This window comes from Schistocerca gregaria, chromosome X, assembly GCF_023897955.1.
Source record: "Schistocerca gregaria isolate iqSchGreg1 chromosome X, iqSchGreg1.2, whole genome shotgun sequence".
Lineage (NCBI taxonomy): Eukaryota > Metazoa > Arthropoda > Insecta > Orthoptera > Acrididae > Schistocerca > Schistocerca gregaria.
The window spans coordinates 703721346-703744878 of NC_064931.1; the positions used below are offsets into that span (position 1 = coordinate 703721346).

Here is a 23533-nt window from a genome sequence, read left to right on the forward strand (position 1 = left end):
TCTACTCATCAATGCGTTGAAATCATCTGTCCTCCCCTTGCAGCTAGAAATGTGTAATTTTTACAGGAATAGAAGTTTGATCATTTCCCAGACATGTCTGGTGCTATGTCAGAACACTAACCACAGTAACTTTACGTTCCAACAGCATAACATTCCAGACAAGTAGCCTGATTATCATATATAGGTGTATAGCGTGCGAAAAATTATGGTATGTCCTCAGTCGCACCACCTGAGTCCCAATAGCTTCGCATTAGCAAAACGTACCCACCACATCGTCATTATCACATATTTGTCGAGGAATGAAGGGCGCAGTTGGAATTGAAAAGCCCTCGCGTCTTTTATTTATGTTACGTAAGTTCTTGTATGATAGTCGGCATACGCCAGAACAGGAAGAGTGGATAAAGTCACAGATCCCTGCTAATTCCCTCGAAATCCCTTCACGTTGCGACAGCGGTGTTTCATTAGTTAGAAGGCTTTCCAGCCCTCTACACGTCATTGGCTATGTAGAGAACTATCAAAACAAGAAAAAGAAAGAGCACACTATCTTTCAGGGAGAAATTCACAACCATGCGGATGCTCGCGTCTGGATATTTTTACGATGAAATACAGAAAATCGTTTGGAGGTCAGTTATGTTCACGTAGGGCTTTTCTAACACTGTTTTCTACCGTAGGGCACCAACACACCAAGAAAATTTCGCCACAGTGGAAGAATAAAAATCGAATACTGACGATTATGTAAAGTGCATCTTGTAAATCTTGTGAACAGCCGTCTGATGATGAACTTGTCAGTTCGAAACCGGTTACGGCGCTATTTACTTAAATAAATAGCAGTGTTAATAGTGGCTGGTTGCTGTCTTCTTCTTTGTAAGAATCAGCCTTCATAAAAAAGATTCATGCCTTAGAGACTGACAGCTCTCAGAGCATCCACCACCAAAATGCTGGCCGTGATATGTGACTGTACTTGGGATGTCGATTGTACATGATTTTTTTGTAAAGTGATTACTATAACTTTGCATTAGGTTATGAAACGGTTGGAGGGGAGAGATCAGAACGCTATAATATGATTCCCAATCGATAGTAATCATGGTGAACCTTGCATCTATCTGTAAGGAGATAGGTACACTTTTCCTTTTGACAATTAATGAGAGACTTTCTGTTGAGTGCGGGAACACTGATTGAATGTATGCTATATCTGGATACAGTTCCTTCATGTTGTCTGCACTCAGGTCTTCTGGGTCCATGCGGGTGCATTCCACCGACATCTTCAAAGCTCGTTGATGTACTGTGGCCCAGTGCCTGGATTTCCCCCAACAGCTGCACTTAGCTCACTAGTAATGACACTCTTTTCACTGATGACTGAAAAACACTGACTGCAGGAAGAAATCTATTGGAGACGGCAACGGGGTGCCGTGTTTTTGCCTGTAAGTCAGATCGGGAAGGAGTCCGTAATTGGGTCTGAGGACGACATGGATACTGAGCTGCAAACACTTGTGAGGCGTTCTGCAGGGTAACCAAGAACCGAAGAAATTGTTCAGATGTCCTGGCGATGGGAAGACAAGTTTCTAGGTATGGGCCCTTGAGTGTCAAGAAATCAATTCTAAGACCATAATTGCGGGTATGCACTAAAATCATATCTCTAACGAAGGAAGGAGCATATGATTGCTTTCATTCGGTGTAACTGCATTGACAGTGACATACGGGGTGATCAAAATGTCTCTCCGCAGTGAAATTACAATGAAATGAATACCCTTCGCTACGTACAGGCGTTGACATACGTCAACGGGGACAGATGAAAATGTGTGCCCCGACCGGGACTCGAACCCGGGATCTCCTGCTTACATGGCAGACGCTCTATCCAGCTGAGCGACCGAGGAAGCAGAGGATAGAGCGACTTCAGGGATTTATCTCTTGCACGCCTCCCGCGAAACCCACATTCTCAACGAATTGTCCCGCACTACATTCGTAGTGCCCTCGCCCATTATACTCATTACTCGCGGCGCGTTGCCGATTCCAGTAAGAGTTCGGGCACTGTTTGTGCATTCGCACAGAAGAAGAAGGTGGTCAAGTGGCCGGTGAGCGTTAACCATATATATATATATATATATATATATATATATATATATATATATATATATATATATATATATATATATACTAAGATGGTATCTGTTATTTCGGACTTGTCCGAAATAACAGATACTATCTTAGTAAATATATATCTCTCCCCAGTGTCGTATGGTTGTCAGCCGCGCGTGCCGTACGATTGTTCGCCTGCCTGGGTTACTTCCCTTCAAGTGGACTCTCCCAACATTCTACTGTTGTGTTTATCTCAGTAAAAATTAATATTCAATAAATTAATAACTTGTATTTCACTGAGTTCCACTTCAGTATATTCACTGCTGCATTCGGCACGTGCGGCTAACAATCACATGACACTGCGGAGAGACTTTTTGAACACCTCGTAAATTCTCTGCACTACTGCCCTTTGCGTTTATGACAGCTAAAAAACTTGTGGCGAGCTGCTGCCACAAGCACTTGGCAGTCAAAGTATTCAACTAAACTGCTATTCTACTTGGCATACTGAAGGGTATTGGGCTCGGCTTCCGGATTTAGTTGTTGTAATAGGCTATAAATGTCAGGGGTTATGTGTGCCAAAACGGAAACGTGCCACTGCTCGTCACTCGTGGTGCTGTTAGCCAGGTAATGCTGCGCATTGTAGGGAACATAGTTTGCCCATGGCTCATCATTCCTGTGGAAGTGGTGGAAAGCTGGTGGCACCAACCAGAAACCATTGACCATGGAGCTGATCTCAGAGAGGCAGGATCACCTCTGGTTTGCATGGCCGGTAACTAAGACACCAGTTGTTACATTTTGGATGTGTTAAGATCGGTGCCAGTTCCTACCTCAGGGGTCTCCTTGACGTTATCTTTCAACAACATTATGCGCAGCCGCATGTTATCCTTACTCTCCTGGTCTACCTCCACTGTTGCCCTGGGCAGGGCGTTCTTAGATCTCTCACACGCCGAAAGCATTGCCACGGGTTGGGACAGAATGGCATGCTGCTACGCGCCATCCACTAGGGTTGATGGACTCTGTCATAGAGGTTACGCAGCGTAGAATGGCTATCCGTATCTGTCATCCAAGCTCCGTTATGCTGATACTCATCTGAGGTGACAGCCTTGTGTACCGATCGATTTTCACACTGTCACCTACAGCTATAACAAAAACTACCAGCCTAGATCGCAAATGTTTATTCCTCTGGTAACCTGTTTCAGTCATAGGAAGACTATCTTCAGACCTCTGAGTAACTCCATTGGTGAGGCGTGTTGCCGATTCTCGGAGCCGTTGTACGTGCTAACAGGCACTTTTTCGTCAGGTGTCTCTTAAGCACGTAGAAAAGCTCCTCGCATCGGCTGCATGTGTCACCAGTGAACATAAATGCTGGTCTGAAGGTGGTCTCTCTATGACAGAGAACAATAAACACCACTTGCGAACACGCTGGCTGTTTTTTTTTTTTAATTACGATAATAGATCGCTGTTGCTCCAGTCATGACTTCAAAAATTGTTAACCATAAATCAGTCAAATCTAAAGGCCGTAAATTCAACTAGATAGCTAGGAATTAAAATTACGAGCAACTTAAATTGCAAGAACACACAGAAAATGTTGTGGGGAAGGCTAACCGAAGATTTCGTTTTATTGGCAGGACACTTAGAAAATGTAACAGATCTACTAGACTGCCTACACTACGCCTGTCTGTCCTCTTTTAGAATGCTGCTGCGTGGCGTGGGATTCTTACTAGATAGGATTGACGGAATACATCGAAAAAGTTCAAAGAAGGGCGGCAGGTTTTGCATTATCGCGAAATAGGGGAGAGAGTGTCACTGAAATAATACAGGTTTTGGGGTGGACATTAAAACAAAGGCATTTTTCGCTGCGGCGGAATAATCTCACGAAATTTCAATCACCAACTGTCTCCTCCGAATGAGAAAACATTTAGCTGACGCCGACCTACATAGGGAGAAATGATCACCATAATAAAATAAGGAAAATGAGAGCTCGCACGGAAAGACGTAGGTGTTCCTTACCTCCGCGCGCTATACGAGATTGGAATAATAGAGAATTGTGGTGGTGGTGGTTTGATGAACCCTCTTCCAGGTACTTAAATGTGATTTGCAGAGTGTCCATGTAGATGTAGGTAGATGTAGATGAACCTACAGGTGTAATCATCTACTCCTCCTCCTATGCAACATACAATAAGCAAAAGTTGTTTTTTTCTGAACTTCTTGGTTTTACTGTTTCGATGTCCAGCAGCATACGTGCCGCAAGATGACAGATTTTCTGGAGCAGACGTGTAAGTGGAACGGCGCACGTGCCACCTGCTCACACGCACGTGGTTTTACTTGTTCGCGCTGGCTGATACGCTAACCGCTACAACCGCTTTGAGCTTTGGCTTCCCGGAAACAGCACAGTTGGCGGAGTCGTTGAGTAGTTGATTGCGCTCTGTTTCACCTTGTGCTTCGTTGTTCCAGTTCTCCTCGTCCCTAAATACACAGGGTGATGAGTGCCACGTGTGTCCTTTAATTTCACGGTACATTGGGTGGCCCATGAATATTCTGTGCAAATCGTTCCAGTTCATTAACCTGACGCAGAAGAGACGAGATGAGGAATCGAACACTGTCAGCAGGCACTCGCTCAGTAAAGCTGTTACCTGTGTTGCAGCGTTCTGCCGTAGCTTCAAGCTTCGGAGGCAGCTAGAATCAACCTCTTCGAGTATAGCTAACTTATCTTAGAAGCTACGCTGATGCGTAATTCATTAGCGGGTAGAATACGCCATTTTAGTTATAGTGACAAGATAATTTATGATTTCTGAGAGAAATAAATTCATTATTTGTGGCTAGTTTTAAAAATGCCAGTAGGAGTCTTCCCCGCGATTTCATTCCTAGAACGTTTACAAAGCAGTGCTTCTGGCATATTGTGATCTTAATGCTCGTTCCCCATCTATCCTTTCAAAGACTACCTGGCAGTTGTAGTGCAGCTCGCAGTAAATTATCTGGCTAGAGTAAACGAAACCGACACTGGCACTTCCAGCTACTAGTAAAGCATTACCTTTGTTGCAAATTTAATCGTATAAAATAATGTTGAATTAGTATTTGGTCGTCTGATGATTGCAACGTGCTGCCGAAACTCATCTCGCCAAATTAAACTGTTATTGAAAGCTGAAAAGCGGGTTGTTTATAAACTTCGTGATGGATTTCTACTGATTCCGTACAATATGGATAAATTTAAAAATTAAGATTTTTTAATTAATAAGATGTTATTTTACAGAACTGTTGTAGATGAAACAAAATACAACCCATTCTCAATATCGACATCTACATTAGTAATCCACACCGAGGTAAACAGTCTACTAAGGAAGTGTCATGGTATGTTCCTGAAGGAAAATTTAGGAACAGCATGTAGTCTCATCTGAGAATTTCTGATTCTTATGGTCATATAATCTTTTTTTCCTTTACTCTGATGTCCCGTTGGTTGTGAGGTCATTAGAACTGCAAATTGAACCTGTCGATGATGGTATGCCAACGTACGCCTGCTAAAATTTAGCGAAAAAAATGAAGTCCTTAATCAGAAAATCAGCACTGTGACTAAAAATTAGCTTCCCCCAAGTACGTCGATAATTTTTAAGTACTGTTTCACTTCGCTCGGCGTGGTGAAAGCAAACTTACCAGCGCAGTTATCAAGATTTTAGAACCATTTGAGCGAACATCGGACAATGCAGCCGCCTCAAAGAGAGCTAAAATGTGCATCTTTATTGGGGTGCACATCGTCATCTACTTCTGCATCAATGTCCAAATTCCGCAAGCGTCCTCCTATAGTGTAGCGGAGAATACTTTGTGTCCTTCTGTCACTTCCCTCATTTCTTGTTCCAATTGCCTGCGGGAAGAATATTGGCAACCCTCCGTAGGAAGTCTCTCTAATTTTATCTTCATATTCTTTCGCGAGGTATACACGGGAGGATGCAATACACTGGTTGACTCTTCTAGGAACGTATACTTCGAAATTTTATCAGTTTATCCGTTGGAGTACGCCCGAAGTTACCCTTACGTCTGAATATTTCTCTCCCTCAAGAAAGACATGTTGTGTTCCATTTTCTTGGACCTATTCGATCTAATTACGAAGCTGGCCAGATATTCGGTACGCTCATATTTTGTACGTCAGTCGCCACTAAAGACTTGGGTCAAATTGGGGAATTGTTCGAACAACACGTAAGTTTTACGGAGATGCTTCGGAAACTCCAATTCGAATTCCACGAGCGAAGGCGACGTTCTTTTCAAGAAACTCTAATGAGAAAATTTACAGAACGGGCATTTGAAGCTGACTGCCGAACGATTCTACGGCCGCCAACATACATTGAGCGTAAGGACCACGAAGAGAAGATACGAGAAATTAGGGCTCATACGGAGAAATATACAGGGTGTTATAAAAAGGTACGACCAAACTTTCAGGAAACATTCCTCACACACAAATAAAGAAAAAAATGGTTCAAATGGCTCTGAGCACTATCGGACTCAACTGCTGTGGTCATCAGTCCCCTAGAACTTAGAACTACTTAAACCTAACTAACCTAAGGACATCACACACATCCATGCCCGAAGCAGGATTCGAACCTGCGACCGTAGCAGTCGCACGGTTCCAAATAAAGAAAAGATGTTATGTGGACACGTGTCCGGAAACGCTTAATTTCCATGTTAGAGCTCGTTTTAGTTTCGTCCACCTACGCTCAATGGAGCACGTTATCATGATTTCATACGGGATACTCTACCTGTGCTGCTAGAACATGTGCCTTTACAAGTACGACACAACATGTAGTTCATGCACGATGGAGCTCCTGCACATTTCAGTCGAAGTGTTCGTACGCTTCTCAACAACAGATTCGGTGACCGATGGATTGGTACAGGCGGACCAGTTCCATGGCCTGCACGCTCTCCTGACCTCAACCCTCTTGACTTTCATTTATGGGGGCATTTGACATTTGAAAGCTCTTGTCTACGCAAACCCGGTACCAAATGTAGAGACTCTTCGTGCTCGTATTGTGGACGGCTGTGATACAATACGCCATTCTCCAGGCCTGAATCAGCGCATCAGGGATTCCATGCGACGGAGGGTGGATGCATGTATCCTCGCTAACGGAGAACATTTTAAACATTTCCTGTAACAAAGTGTTTGAAGTAATGCTGGTACGTTCTGTTGCTCTGTGTTTCCATTTCATGATTAATGTGATTTGAAGAGAAGTAATAAAATGAGCTCTAACATGGAAAGTAAGCGTTTCCGGACACATGTCCACATAACATATTTTATTTCTTTGTGTGTGAGAAATGTTTCCTGAAAGTTTGGCCGTACCTTTCTGTAACACCCTGTAGAGTCATTTTCCCCTATTTTCGTATGGAACGGGAAAGAAAATGACTAACTGTGGTACAGGGTACTCTCTGTCACGCACCCTTCGGTATCTATGTAGATTTAGATGTAGAAATGTAGAAAGGGACACTACTGTTTCCCATTTTGGTTGCCACGGACGTGTCGTGCGCTTTGCGGCCGTGGGGGTGGCAACGTCTGGGTCCTGTTTCCGACCATATATATTTTACTCTTACGTTTTCCGATCGTCAAAAGAAGCCGCAACAGTGGAGAAGGATCTGGCGACTGTTTTGTAACGAGAACATCCCTTCACGTTTTATCTAGACTGAGGACTAGCTATGCACCTTATGCGTAGGTATGATCAATTTTTTAAAATTTCTTATTGTTATGTGTTTTTATATTTTATTTTTACCTTTTCTTTGTGCAACATTACTGTAGAATATGACTAAATTTCTTACCTTATTTTATGAATTTTAATTTCTCACTTATTTTTTTGTAAGAAAGCCAGAGATTTTAAGCATAATCTTAAATCTCCCGAGTCGTTATACACTGAAGAGCCAAAGAAAGAGGTATACCTGCCTCATATCGTGTAGGACCCCAGCGAGAAATCAGAAGTGCCAAAACACGACGTGGCGTGGACTCGACTTATGTTTGAAGCAGTACTGGAAGGAACCGACACCGTGAATCTTGCAGGGCTGCCCATAAATCCGTAAGAATACGAGGGTGTGTAAATCTCTTCCGAATAGCACGTTGCAAGGCATCCCACATATGCTCAATAATGTTCATACTTGGGGAGTTTGGTAGCCAGCGGAAGTGTTTAAACAGTAGATTGTTCCTGGAGCCACTGTGTAGCAATTCTGGACGTGTGTGGTGTCGAATTTTCCTGCTGGAATTGCACAAGTCAGTCGGATTGAACAATGGACAGAATGGACGCAGGTGATTAGACAGGATGCTTACGTACGTGTCACCTACCACAGTCGTATCTAGACGCATCAGGGGTCCCATATCACTCCAACTGCACACGACCCACACCATTACAGAGCCTCCACCAGCTTGAACAGAACCCTGCTGACATGCAGGTTCCATGGATTTATGAGGTTGTCTCCATTCCCGTACACGACCATCCGCACAATACAAGTTGATACGAGACTCGTCCAACCAGTCAACATGTTTTCAGTAATCAGTAGTCCAATGTCGGTGTTGACAGGCGCAGGCGAGTCGTAAAGCTTTATGTAGTGCAGTCATTAAGGGTACATGAGTGCGCCTTTGGCTCGGAAAGTTCATATCGATGATGTTTCGTTGAATCGTTCACACGCTGGCACTTGTTGATGGCCCAGCATTGAAATCTGCAGCAATTTGCGGAAGGGTTGCACTTCTGTCACGTTGAACGAATCTGTTCAATCATCGCAGGTCCCGTTCTTGTAGGATGTTTTCCGGCCACAGCGATGTCGGATTTAATGTATTACCAGATTCCTGATATTCACGGTACAGTCGCGAAATGGTCGTACGGGGAAATCCCCACTTCATCGCTACTCACTTAAATCTTGGTAACCTGCCATTGTAGCAGCCGTAACCGATCTAACAACTGCGCCAGACACTTGTCTTATATAGGCGTTGCCGACAGCAGCGCCGTATTCTGCCTGTTCACATATCTCTGTATTTGAATACGCATGCCGATACCAATTTCTTTGGCGCTTCAGTGTATGTTCTTATAACGTCTTTTAACGTTTCGTCAAGATATTGTATGTACAGTATCTTCTTCGTCGTTTATGACGAGGCAGACCAATGGAAACTTTTTAAATATAGCATTTACTGCTTCCTGCTTCGGTTTATTTTTAAAAAAGTAGACGTACGGATGTTATTGTTTTATTGAGGACTTTAATTGTCTATTCCAACCTGCGACAGCATTCGTGGTCCTGTGCCACTGGTTGACAACGTTCCACATTTCAATTTGTGTACTACAATTGCTCATTCATTGATAGACCATACGGTATGCAAAATCCATGCCCCTTTTTAACTGGGCATTTGCACCATTATTACCATCCACGCTTCATCAACACTGTTTTGTCGAATATGTGCACTGCAGCACAAATGCGGCAAAAAAATCGGACCTCTATCCTTGTATTACTTTGTTAATCCCAGTTCTTTTATTTTCTTCCTCAGTTATTGGAAGTGAAAATTGCAACTGGAAAGGAATGCTGCGGGTAATAATGTTTTCTAGCTGTAAACGTAGCCATTTCAATTTATAGCACTGCCGTTTTCGGTGAGCGTCCAGGAATATTATTTTCCAATCTATAAGAAAGTCTTTTATACGTAATTTTAGTTTTGTCTGGAAGGAAAACAAATAAAACAGGAAACGCCTTCGTCTCTTCATCTGTGCTTCCAATTGCCAACGTTTGTCGTGCATAATTTTTGAATTGTTTCGAACAACTGTCAAATGTCGGCATCCATAAGAAAAATTCCATTTTAATTCAGCATTTTCTCTAATTCTTTACAACCTAACCCCAGGATTCTTCTGTCTGGAACAACCTATCGTCAATTTTCAAGAAACCATTACCTTCAGTTAATTTCAAATTTTTTTCCCTTAGTTGAATCTCTGAAGTGGTGTCAGGGTTCTGGGTCGTCCCAATAGTTCCCCTTCTTGCTTTACACAATGCAGTTTTGGAGTTCTCGTATTTCGGTATATCTGCGACGACCTCTAAACCTTCATCGTTCAACACTTGAAATCCGTCTTTAAAAATTTGGGGAAGAGACACTGATTTTTCTTCGTGAAATCTTTTCCTGCAGTTATGCAATGTTTTCTTAATATGCGCATCTGCTTTGTGAGGTGGGCAAGAATGTTGTCGTTCATACATGATTGTCCGATTTGCCGTTTAAAAACGGCCTCGTCATTTACTCCGTACGGAATTCATGAACATCTAGTTCGTATGGTTCAAATGGCACTAAGCACTATGGGACTTAACATCTGAGGTCATCAGTACCCTAGACTTAGAACTACTTAAACCTAACTAACCTAAGGTTCTAGGCGCTTCAGTCTGGAACAGCGCGACCGCTACGGTGTTTGTGTGTGTGTTATATCATTATCTTAGTTAGGTTTAAGTAGTTGTAAGTTCTAGGGGACTGATGACATCAGATGTTAAGTCCCATAGTGCTCAGAGCCATTTGAACCATTTTTTGAACTAATCTAAGGACATCACACACATCCATGCCCGAGGCAGGATTATAACCTGCGACCGTAGCAGCAGTGCGGTTCCGGACTGAAGCGCCTTTAACCGCTCGGCCACAGCGGCCGGCTCTAGCTCGTATAATCATCACATTCTTGTGCACTCGGTAGCGATGATCATTATTGAGTGACGGGGATTCTCTTTCGTTGTTGAAATTATTTTCATTACTGTCTGTGTTTAGAACTTAAGTAACTTAGACCTACAAAACTATACGGAAACGATGGCTGTCGGCGAGGGCATTGACGATGACAACACGTCTACCGCTGGTGAACGACTAGTGTAAATCAGCACGGGTGGAGGGGGGGGGGGGTGTTAAGGAAGGCCATATTCTTAAATCCAACGGTGCAAACCTGGGTGGTCCCACGGTACCTGCAGCACCTACAAAAGGTGTCGCAACCGCCACAACAGAAGGCAGACATTTTACGATAGAACAGAAAACTCACCATCTCATCTCATCCCTAGGTACGGATCCTCTTCATGTAATTACAAACACCAAAGGAACATAACCACTCGTCATATCAGAGCATAATACCCCACACCAAGTATCACACTAAAAACAGCAAACTACATACTTACAAAGACGCATACACATGTAGGTAAATCCTCACTTCGCACCCACTATCTTACACAGAAGGCATTAGGTAAAGTCTACCGGACCTTCAGTAAATATGGGCCCCAAACCCAATGATGCAAACACGCACGCACGTTTGGAAAGACCACGTAACCTTCTGGAAGAGGCGTTCTCCGTCCTTGTTATGAAGGTACGTAGAACTGATCTACATCCTCATCTACACACATACTCTGCAAGCCACCGTACCGTACATGGCGGTGGGTACCATGTACCATTGCTGGTTATTTTCTTTCCTGTTCCACTCGGAAATAGAGCGAGAGAAAAATGACTATCTTAAAGCCTCCGTACGAGTCCTAATTTCAAGCATCTTATATTCGTGATCCTTACGCGAAATGTACGCTGGCAGCAGTAGACTCGTTCTGCAGTTGGCGTCAAATGCCGGTTCTCCGAATTTCTGCAATAGCGCCTCGCCAAGAAAACGTCATCTACCTTCCAGGGATTCCGTTTTGAGTTCACGAAGCATCTCCGTAATACTTGTATACTTATCGCACCTAACGCTATAAAATATAGCAGCACGCCTTTGAGTTGCTTCGATGTCTTCCTTGAATCCGGCCTGGTGGGGATCATAAACGCACGAACAGTACTCGAGAACGGGTCAGATAGCGATATATAAGCCATCTCTTTTATGGATGAGCTACACTTTGCCAAAATTCTCCCAATAAAGCAATGTAGAGCATTCACCTTACCTAGTATCAACAGGACGCAGTCGTTCCATTTCAAATAGCTTTACAACGTTACGCGTAGATATTAAATCTATGTGACTGTGTCAAGCAACACCCTAATAAATCTGTATTCTAATGTTTCAGGATTGGTTGTCCTACTCATCCACATTAACTTACATTTCTCTACATTTGTAGTATGCTGCCAGTCATCACATCAACTAAAAATTCTTTCTAAGTCATCTTGTATCATCCTACAGTCGCTCATTGACGACGCATTTCCGTACAACAGCCGTAAATTGCTGCTTGCCGTGTCCGCCAGATCAGTTATGTACATAGAGAATAACTAATCCAGAAACTTAGCCGGCCGAAGTGGCCGAGAGGGTTCTAGGCGCTTCAGTCCGGAACCGCGCTGCTGCTACGGTCGCAGGTTCGAGTCCTGTGGATGTGTGTGTGATGTCCTTAGGTTAGTTAGGTTTAAGTGGTTCTAAATCTAGGGGACTGATGACCTCAGATGTTAAGTCCCATAGTGGTCAGAGCCGTTTGAACCATTTCTAGAAACTCTGTGCTAGGATCGTAAATGGACAATGTAATCCGTACGTAAATGTAACAGATGCTTCCTTAATATAAATGGTCATCTTAGGAAGAAATACGACTTTATTGTCGGAATCTCTGGTGGACAAATTTAATTAAGTGGGATCCGCGAGAGACTGCGACTGTTCTGTGACCACCATCGTACATCTCGCCCAGGGATCATGAACAGTAATTTCCCCCTCGTTCCATACGCGAATGCAGTAGTGCAGAAATTCGATAATATTGGCATACACTGCTCGTATTATAGAGTTCTGCTGTTCATATCCCCTTCCGACCGTCATGCTTTGGGTTTCCGTGATTCCCATCGCAAGAACCTAGTGGTTTTTCTTTTCAACGCGACGTCGCCGATGGGATGCTAAATCATAAAAATCTTATTTTCGTTTTTTATACGATGTTGTGAAATACATTAACACTCTTCACTTGACCTTGCACAAGTATCAACATCTCTTGAGAGATTATATAATTCGCCCGATCATTGGAGTATAAAACTACGAAATGTGAAACTGAACCGTAAAATAAAATTCTCTGTTCAGATATCGCTGTGTATTCCAAGAGGAAGAATCGCTTCTTAATCGTACAAATATGAAGTCAGTAAGCAAACTCATAACGGTTCCATTCAATGTAATAATATAGTTACAAACTTCGTTGCAGTTATCAGCGCAGCGCCTTGACGATCAGTCATCCATTTGGCGAGTTTGCTTGGAAGGGCGCGGTCGATTTCCTTCCCCGTCCTACAAACACTCCGAGCGTGTGCTCCGTCTCTAATGACCTCGATGCGGACGGGACATTAAATCCTAATCTTCCTTCTTTCCTTGTTGACGAATTTGTGCCATCATCGCCAGTACTTTGCCTTTGACCCCCTGAGGTGCTTACATGAGGTTGATTTCGTCTGTACTATGACAGCATCTGATTATTGATTCTAAGAAACTCCATGTGTTCTGACCTGAATTTAAATCATTACATTGTGTACTTATTTTGAGCTCTGCACGCCAATTACCTACCACCTATCCAGTATGCCTAGTGTTACTGTGTTTTTAAAGCAAATTTTTTTTTGCAAGCCGCATTTCCTCAACATTAGAAACAGAGAAACGGCAGTACAAATGATGAAATTGACGCGTTGCGGCGTAACTAACCTGAAAACATCTTAAGATGATTGATAACGACTGAAACATGTTGTCGCCAATATTAAAACCTAGAAATAAATAATCAGCTATAATTTTCCAACAATTGTTGTAACTCTAGACAGACATGTCTGCTTTATAGATATGAATGTTTCAGGACAATCGAATAACATAAAACTTGCACACGTGTTACCTGGTCTTTACAGCTTCATTCGCTCATTCCAAATTATTCGTCTGTTTCTGAAACAATACTCTAATGTCTCACAGACGATGAAGTTACTTAAGGATGGACAGTAAAACAAATAAACAAACAAATGAGCAAAGCTCATGTGGAGTGTGTTTTGTAAAGTTAGCAGTTTTTAATACTAAGCTTCCAGTGTGCTAGTAACAGAAGATTTACAATCAGCGCGCATTACCAATTTCGAAATCATGCAGTTATACATAGACTTTTAATGCAAATTCCATTCAGAAACTGGCGATTGCTCGGATGACAGCACAGAGATGCGTCTTAAAAATTGCTAGCAGAGACAGTAGGAAGAACAAATGTAAGTGGGCAGGACGTGTAGCTAGGCGGACCAGACGGATAGCGAATAGGTAGTAGATGGAAAACGGAAGTTCTTTGTAGGATTCCAAACGGTAAGAAGAGGCCGAGAAGACGTTTCAACGGAATATGGGTGGATGACATTAGGAAACGTGGATGAGTGTAACTGAAGAACATAACTCATAGAAAAACTTAGTCGAGGCCTTTATCCAGCAGTGAATGTCAAATGGCGGCTGCTGCTACCACCACCTATGACGACGATGGCTTCAAAGCTCTTTGTATGCGAACACAAAAAAGGATGCCACTGAAATACAACAACTATAGAAAAAACATTATCAATAGGAACTTTCGCTCAGCTTTCAGTACGTACGAAAAACCTTGCTTATTGCTTGTTTGCCACTGTTCCCTCTGACGGGCTGTATTAACATTTACGAAATCGGAAGCTTCTGTAACTCTGTGAACAACAGTGAAAGAGCTACTTCGCATTACCACTTATGACTTCTCATGCAGTAACTCGTGTAATTTCTCGGCTGCAGCCAGGCAAGTGAACACTGCTGTTGCGTGTTATGAATGGTGAGCGACGTTTCATCAGACAGTGCTTGCTTTGTGGGGGAAGCAGCAGTGTCAAAACATTGATACGACGCAGCTCAAGGAGCTTACCACAAGTCAAGCACACAGTTATACAGGAGCTGAATGTTTTCCTTTAAGGATGAAGCAACAGATTTTTTTTCAACGGTCTTGAAAAGCAAAGAGAGCGAGGGAAAAACTACTGCTTATATGCCTCCGGATCAGCCCTAATTTCTCGTATCTTGTCTTCGTGGTCCTTAGGTGCATTGTAGTTGGAGGCAGTAGAATGTTTCTGCAGTCAGATTCAGCCGGCCGCTGTGGCCGAGCGGTTCTAGGTGCCTCAGTCCAGAACCGCGCTACTGCTACAGTCGCAGGTTCGAATCCTGCATCGGGCATGGATGTGTGTGATGTCCTTAGGTTAAGTTGGGAAAGCAGTTTTAAGTCTAGGGGACTTGACCTATGGCAACGCCATCTAGCGGGTCAACCATAGCGCCATCTGGTTTACCCCTTCAAGCTAGACATGTTTCGTTCTTTGTAGTTTTTTCGTTTGATGCTTATTTCGTGAGATATTTGGCCCGCTCATTATCAATGGACCACCTTGTATAGAGAACAACAGCGGTCCTTATCACACTTCCCTGGGGCACTGCTGACGTAATCCTTGTCTCTGATGAACACTGGCCGCCGAGGACAGCATACTGAGTTCTATTTTTTAAGGAGTTTTGAGCCACTCACATATCTGAGAACTTATTCCATATGCTCGTACCTACGTTAACGGCCTCCAATGGGGCACCCCGTCAGATACTTTCCGGAAATCTATAAATATGGAAACTGCCTGTTGCCCTTCATCCATAGTTCGCGGTATATCATATGAGAAAAGAGTAAGCTGACCTTCGCACGAGCGGTGCTTTCTAAGACCATGCTGATTCGTGGACATAAGCTTTTCAGTCTCAAGAAAGTTTATTGTATTCGAACTGAGAATATGTTCAACGATTCTGCACCAAACAGAAGTCACGGATATTGGTCTGTAATTTTGCGAGTCCGTTCTGTTAGTCTTCTTATATACTGGAGTCACCTGTGCTTTTTCCGAGTCGCTTGGCACTTTACGCTGGGCGAGAGTGAGCAATAAATGCAGGCTGGGTAATGGGCCAGTGCTGTAGTGTACCCTCTGAAAAACGAATTGGGATTCCATCCTGACCTGATGACTTATTTGTTTTCATCTCTTTCACTTGTCACCCTACGCCAGTGATGCTTATTACTATGTCGTCCATACGAGAGTCTGTTCGATGGTCAAACGACGGTGCGTTTGGACGATTATCTTGCATGAACGATTTCTTGAACGTGAAATTTAAAACTTTGGCTTTCGTTTTGCTATCTCCAACTGCCGCACCAGACTAATCAACAATGGACGCTTTAGACCCACTTAGCGATTTTACATAGGTCCAGAAATATCTCGGGTGCTCTGCCAGAGCTAATGTATGGCGGTGGTTGTTGTTGTATCTTGACACATGAATATCTACTAAACTTTGCTTGTCGTCATTTGTGCGTTATCTTTTGAACGGAGAGTGCAAGAGCCTCTGACTCCTCAGCCTTTTCCGAATCTCGTTATTAAACCATGATGAGTCTTTTCCGTCCTTAATCCACTTACTAGGTATATAATTCTCAAGACCACGATTTACAATCTGGTTGAACTTTGCCCATAATTTCTCCACGTCCAGCTTACTGGAAATAAGTGATGTCTAAGTGAGGTGCTAACTACTGCTTATCTGCTCTTTCTAACAGAAACACTGTTGTTGTCTTCTTAACAGCTTTATTAACTTTCCTGTAATGACATCATGATCACTGTTAAAGTGCCCACGATTCTTTATGACCTCTTTGAGCAGAACTGAATGCTTTACACATGTGGGTGCCCGGTATTCCCCGATTTGAAAGAATTGCTGCAGAAACATTGGATTTCATTCGGGAAGTTCTCTGTCATACTGGTCGAAATCACTGCGTGTCAGGCGGAGAATCTATCGTGATAGTCTGCGTCGTATATAAAGTCGACTTTATTGTGTTCAACCTGAATTTGTATCAAAACATTAAAAATGCGTCTGTTAAGCGGAATGCCGACAAGTCGAAACACACGTGCGTGCAAGAAATTAATCATTTGTAGAAGAAAGCTGAGTTGAAGTTCCTCGACAAGAATTCTCTTAGTGATTATATAAATGAAGAGACTGGAAAGCTCTAAATCATACGATTCAAAGGAAGATACAGACAATGTTGTCTTTTTATCTGCAAAGTAAGGAAAGGTTGAATGACGTTTAATGTATATAGTATACCAATAAAAGATCAATTTTTTAGGTATCCGTCAAAATACTATTTTTCTGGAGCCTTTTTGTCTATCTGTCTCTGTCTGTCTGTTTGTCCGTCCGAACACTACTCAGTTGGCATGTCTAACATACTGTTTTAATAACGTGTTAAAAACACTTTTTAATACACTTTATAAAAAAACATGGTTATATTAAATTGTTTTAATCAATGTTTGAAACATATAAAAAATTTCATTTTTACGTATTTTTACCAGGTCACAGGGTCTCATGTCAGAAGGTGGTGAGGGGTCCCATCATATCTCACCAAAGGGGGAGGAGACTTCCAAATTTTAAAGAAAACATTCCATGTAATTAATGGACGTCCCATAAGGACTCTCTAAAACCTAGACCCAGCAAGGTTGTGCAGTGGGTGAGACGCCTAAATCGTTTTCAGAAAGAAAAAGGTTCAAATTCCCATCCAGACATTAAGGTTTGGATTTTCTGAGGATTACCTAAATCAATGAAGACGAAAATGAGGATGTTTCTTTAGGATAGAGCGTAGCTGTTGTACTTCCTTATACTCGTCCAGTATGAGCTAATGACCTCATTGTCGACTGGACTTTAATTCTTCATACTGCTTCCTTTTAAAGCGTAAAAGTCTGCACCTCTACAGCCTTCATAATTAAGCAAAAGAATTTCATCCGAACTCGCAAAATAAGTGTTCTTGGACCAAATAGTATTCGTGTATATTCGCTTCCTTTTTGTACCAAAGATGGATGTTTATGTAGGATTTTACCTTATTTAACGCACTTTACTTGGTTATAAATATGAAATTATTAAAAATTATTAATGAGACAGTAAATGCTACAGTATAAGCAAATACGCACTGTTGATGATCCTGGTTAGAGGCGTAAATCGATGGAGCCAAGTGTTGTGGTTTCTGCTCCCGACACCTTATCAGTATACCTACTTAAGCTTTAATGGGGATCTACAAATGACAATATGACATCCTTACTGATTTGAGGTGGAAAACTTCGTCCATTATGTTTGACACGTTTCATAACTAGGTATCCGAGACTCAAGGGTGAAACATTATTCGAAATAAATGAAATTGATATTTGCTCTCAGAATAGGTGCACAGCATATCAGTTCAGTGTCACATACCTTAGGAGAGACGTTAATCTTTCGTGTCGGATTTTCGTTCCATTGAGACGTGCGCCACGGATCGTTTCGCCTTCTCTCTGGCTACCGGCGGCACTCAAGATGGACTCACGTTTCGGGGATGTAAGTGAGGCTGGGCAGGACGTTAGGCCGTTATCTACGCGCCGTTATCGGTCGATGCGGTGCAGTTGGCGCTGCCACACAAGTCACCTACATTGTTTCGTTCCATCTGCATTTCGTACTACGCGCTCGTCTTTAGGGAAACACACACTCCTGATCGAAAGAAGCGAGGAAAAAAGAATTGGATTTAGCATGCAGTCGACCGAGAGGTCATAAAAGACGAAGCGGAAATTCAGATTGTAAATTAATCGCCTTTTCCTTTTTGAAAGGAACCATTCCGACATTCGCGTAATCGATAATAATGTGAATCTCGTGGCTGCACGGGGATTTGAACACCGTTCTTCCGGAAAGCGGAAAACGGAAAGAAGGAAGGAAGGAAGGAAGATTTGGGTTTGACACAGTCATTAGAGGCGGAACACAAACTAAGTTTAGGATATGTTTGTAATGTATGTGGCTCAAATGGCTCTGAGCACTATGGGACTTAACTTCTGAGATCATCAGTCCCCTAGAACTTAAAACTACTTAAACCTAACTAACCCAAGGACATCACACACATCCATGCCCCAGGCAGGATCCGAACCTGCGACCGTAACGGTCGCGCGGTTCCAGACTGAATCGCCTAGAACCGCGCGGCCGGCCCGACATGAATAAGTCAGAAATAATTTTTCCTCTGCGTAAGGACGCAGCTTAAGTAACTTATTAATAGCAAGTCTTCCGGTCCGTATTATACAGGGTGGTCCATTGATAGTGACCGAGCCAAATATCTCACGAAATAAGCATCAAACGAAAAAACTACAAAAAACGAAACTTGTCTAGCTTGAAGGTGGAAACCAGATGGCGCTATGGTTAGCCCGCTAGATGGCGTTCCATAGGTCAAACGGATATCAACTGCGTTTTTTAAAATTGGAACCCCCATTTTTTTATTACATATTCGTGTAGTACGTAAAGAAATATGAATGTTTTAGTTGGACCACTTTTTTCGCTTTGTGACAGATGGCGCTGTAATAGTCCACGGCAGACCGTCAATGCACAGCATTACTGTTCCTTTTTGGTACATCACCTGTGACCAGCTTTGCGAAAGAAGCGGCGACACTTTCTGCGCAACCCATCCATCATTTTGCACGGCAATGCACGGACGCATACAGCGCAAGCTGTGGCTGCTCTGTTCGGTCTGTGGGACTGGGAAGTACTGTATCATCCACCACACTTCCAGGACATAAGTCCTTGTGACTTTGATTTGATTCCGAAGATGAAGAAACTACTTCGTAGCATTCGCTTCAGAACTGTTCCAGAGATTCGACATCCAGTAGACTGCTCCATTCGCACCATCAACAGGATAGGCTGTGTTAACGGTATACTGCGCCCTCGACATCACTAGCAACGGGTTCTACACAATGCTGGTGACTACTTTGAAGGACAGTAACAGATGCAATCATGTAACTCTTTTGTATCGGTTGTGAACAAATAGTTGCCACTATTTACGTTCCAACCCCCGTAGTTCCGTGATATAAATTCCACGTTGTTAGAGATCTCGCGACTGTTATGCGAATATGGAATCGGAGGTGCAGGAGGGGCTATGCGTGATCTCTGGCTAGCTCACGAAAGAACAGACATATTGTTCGCTCGACCGTGTAAGATCGCTGTTTGCAGCGAGATGAGAACCCAAACGAGCTGTGGCATGATGTCCGGATGAATTCTGACTGTCGGCTCAGCGACCATTTTTGCAGCGACGCTTGACGCGGCTGGAGAGAGATAGAGGTTCGGCCAACGACAGTACTACACACATGAGTGACACCATGTTGTCTTTTCAGATGTGTCTTGTTTCTGCCTGTAGCATCACGATGGACTTAGTGACGAATGCTATCTAGCAATTTTTTTTTCTTCTCAGGGCCTCCATACGCGCTGCCATACATTCCTAGCAGTTGGCTTGATGGCATGGGGTATCATTTGGGGTGGTCGTGGGGTAGCGTTCTCGCTTCCCACGCCCGGGTTCCCGGGTTGGATTCCCGACGGGGTCAGGGATTTTTCTCTGCCTCGTTCTAAGTTCTAGGGGACTGAGAACCATAGATGTTAAGTCCCATAATGCTCAGAGCCATTGTCATTTGGTACTCAATAAGATCATCTCTGGTTCATATAGTCAATAGTTTGGACAGTAGACGTTAAGTTTCTGCCGTATTCAGTCTGGTGTCTGTGCCAGTAGACGTCTCCGTGACGTTATCTTCTAACAAGATTAAGCAATACTGCATGTTGCCCTAGTGCCCTGACCTACATCAACGAAGAGGCTGTTCGAATGTTGTCCTGGCTAGTATTACGTCCATGTGTAACCCAATGAAAATATCTCGTTGAGAGTTGTCGAGGGACTGGCACGCTGCCTCTCCCAGCCACTAGGGTTTGATGAACTGTGGCATAGAGTTCCAGCAGCTTGGAATGACGTAAACCTATCTTTCATCAAAGCTCAGTTGAACTCGATGGCCAGCCGGGGTAGAGCCATTGTTGCAGCTCTGTGTACTAATGATCCAAAGGAAATAAGACATTAGTTGCTTTGGGGAAAGTTGAAAATTTGTACTGGTCCGAGACTCCTCGGACTCGGATTTTCCGTTTCTCGCGAAAAATCAGCTTGACCGTCTCTGCTTTCCGGACACCATCCCTGACCTAGTGCCCCTGCACACTACCCTAATTACTCGCAGCAATTCGATGATTTCCATAACAGTTCTAGCGTGTTTGGCATCTGCACTGAAGGGATCATTGGGCCGTCTTGCCCTAGTTTATATATACAGGGTGTTACAAACAGGTACCGCCAAACTTTCAGGAAACATTCCCCACACACAAACAAAGGAAAGATTTTATATGGACATGTGTCCGGAAACGCTTAATTTCCATGTTAGAGCTCATTTTAGTTTCATCAGCATGTACTGTACTTCCTCGATTCACTGCCAGTTGGCCCAATTGAAGGAAGGTAATGTTGAATTGTGCAATCACGTCATCAACACAGATTTTCTGTGAACGCTTGGGCAGGTTTTGTTGGTGATGTCTTGATTGGGCCCCATGTTCTTCCACCTACGCTCAATGGAGCACGTTATCATGATTTCATACGGGATACTCTACCTGTGCTGCTAGAACATGTGCCTTTACAAGTACGACACAACATGTGGTTCATGCACGATGGAGCTCCTGCACATTTCAGTCGAAGTGTTCGTACGCTTCTCAACAAAAGATTCGGTGACCGATGGAATGGTAGAGGCGGACCAATTCCCTGGCCTCCACGCTCTCCTGACCTCAACCCTCTTGACTTTCATTTATGGGGGCATTTGAAAGCTCTTGTCTACGAAACCCCGGTACCAAATGTAGAGACTCTTCGTGCTCGTATTGTGGACGGCTGTGATACAATACGCCATTCTCCAGGGCTGAATCAGCGCATCAGGGATTCCATGCGACCGAGGGTGGATACATGTATCCTCGCTAACGGAGAACATTTTAAACATTTCCTGTAACAAAGTGTTTGAAGTAATGCTGGTACGTTCTGTTGCTGTGTGTTTCCATTCCATGATTAATGTGATTTGAAGAGAAGTAATAAAATGAGCTCTAACATGGAAAGTAAGCGTTTCCGGACACATGTCCACATAACATATAACATTTTCTTTCCTTGTGTGTGAGGGATGTTTCCTGAAAGTTTGGCCGTACCTTTTCGTAACACCATATATATATATATATATATATATATATATATATATATATATATATATATATATAAAATTGTGTGTGTACTAAGTTTTGCAACATGTATATCCCAAGTCACATGTAGGCTTAATCGTGTGTTCTTGCTACTATACTCCTTAAAATTTTGATATTTGATGATGATGCAGTTTTAACATTTTTTTTTTGGGGGGGGGGGGGGGGGGATCTGCTCTCTCAGGTGAGTAAACTTACGCAACACTGTTGGCTTTGAAGGATACTATGTCCTGACGAGTTTCCTTGAGTAGAAGGCGAATGACTGCGGCTCTGGCCCTCAGTTGTCCAGCTGATAACTGGCCACAAACAAAACGGCGCTGATAGCGGACGAGAACGGAGCTCGTTTGTATTTAACACTGCAGTCGCTGTGGAGGGACATTAGACAGCCCCAGTTCTGGAGCGCAGCGCTCGACAAGTCCGAAACCACAACGGGGGCGCCTGTTGCCAATTACTTATTTATGGTTAAGGTTAGAGCACGCACTCGTGAATAACGGGGGCACAACCGCGCTAATTTATAAGGGCGTGTTTTCACTTCACGCCACCACCGTGTTACGCAAAAGTGTAAAATCAGTTCGGTGACCCGAGAGGTTTCGTTCGTTTTAGCGTGAAGGTAATCTCTCGCTTGCCAAGAGAAACTCTGTTTCACTTGAATGACAATCAGCGAACTTTGTGTGGCAAGGCGCCTGGAGAACTCATTCGTAGCGCGGCTGCCGATGTAACAACGTCTCCCTCAACATGGAGAAACAAGCCATTATTTCTCATTGCGAGCGCCCCTGCAATTACTGCTCCATCCGAGATTAGTAAGTACTGCAGCGTTTATTTTATCATTGTACTCTTCTGCCGCTCTGTGACACATAGCGGTGTTTCTTATCCCCGTATAGAACACAAATTTAACTAACTTAGCGAGTGTATAATTTACGTAGTACGAGTCCAAAAGTGTGTCCAAAATCCGCTATCACCCATACTCAAAGAAGTGAATTCATGAAAATAAACTTCCTGAAGAATGTGCACTAAATTTAGAAATGAGATGTTCCGTGTACCACCTGGACTGTTTTAAGAATATTTATTTACTGTCGCGATTTCGGCTATTCGTAAGTTACGACTGTAAAAACATATTAATAAATAATAATAATGATAGTTTCTCAAAAATCGTTTTAAAAAGGACAAAAATTTCTGTCCTACAAATTAAGTCAACGCAAATTCATCTATGTTAAGAAGAAATGGTCCTCCTGGCCTATCATATTTATATATTCATGTCAGGTGCGCAAGAAAACACTATACCATGATACTTATATAAACGGACGCAGAACTTCACTAAAAACGGTAACTTCATGTCAACCAAGTATATAAACATGAATTGCCTCAACGTAATAAAACACATAAGTTAGTAAGATAATTTCTACGGAGTTCATGCTAGCACTGCACTGTTAATCCTGTCTTTTTAGACACATGATATGAAAATGTAAATGTGATTGACACTAGAACGA

The 23533-nt window shown here is 43.0% G+C and overlaps 1 protein-coding gene, 1 long non-coding RNA gene and 1 other non-coding gene across 8 annotated transcripts in view; 1 reads left to right on the forward strand and 2 right to left on the reverse strand.

Moving 5' to 3' along the window:
• Positions 1 to 18286, reverse strand: part of LOC126299290 (uncharacterized) — a 41236-nt gene extending 22950 nt beyond the window's left edge. Inside the window, exon 1 of the long non-coding RNA XR_007552774.1 lies at positions 18201 to 18286. This is a non-coding gene — a long non-coding RNA (uncharacterized LOC126299290). The remainder of the gene's footprint in view (positions 1 to 18200) is intronic.
• Positions 1 to 23533, forward strand: part of LOC126299288 (sulfate transporter-like) — a 417662-nt gene that overhangs the window by 212928 nt on the left and 181201 nt on the right. The window contains exon 1 of one of the 6 annotated variants that reach the window (XM_049991077.1): positions 22394 to 22846. The exons of the other annotated variants lie outside the window; for them this stretch is intronic. Coding sequence (XP_049847034.1) covers positions 22782 to 22846 — 65 coding nt within the window. The 5' untranslated portion in view covers positions 22394 to 22781. Of the gene's footprint in view, positions 1 to 22393; positions 22847 to 23533 lie in introns of those variants that run through there. 6 annotated transcript variants of the gene reach the window in all.
• Positions 1801 to 1874, reverse strand: Trnat-ugu (transfer RNA threonine (anticodon UGU)). Its single transcript has one exon. It is a non-coding gene; the product is annotated as a tRNA-Thr (tRNA).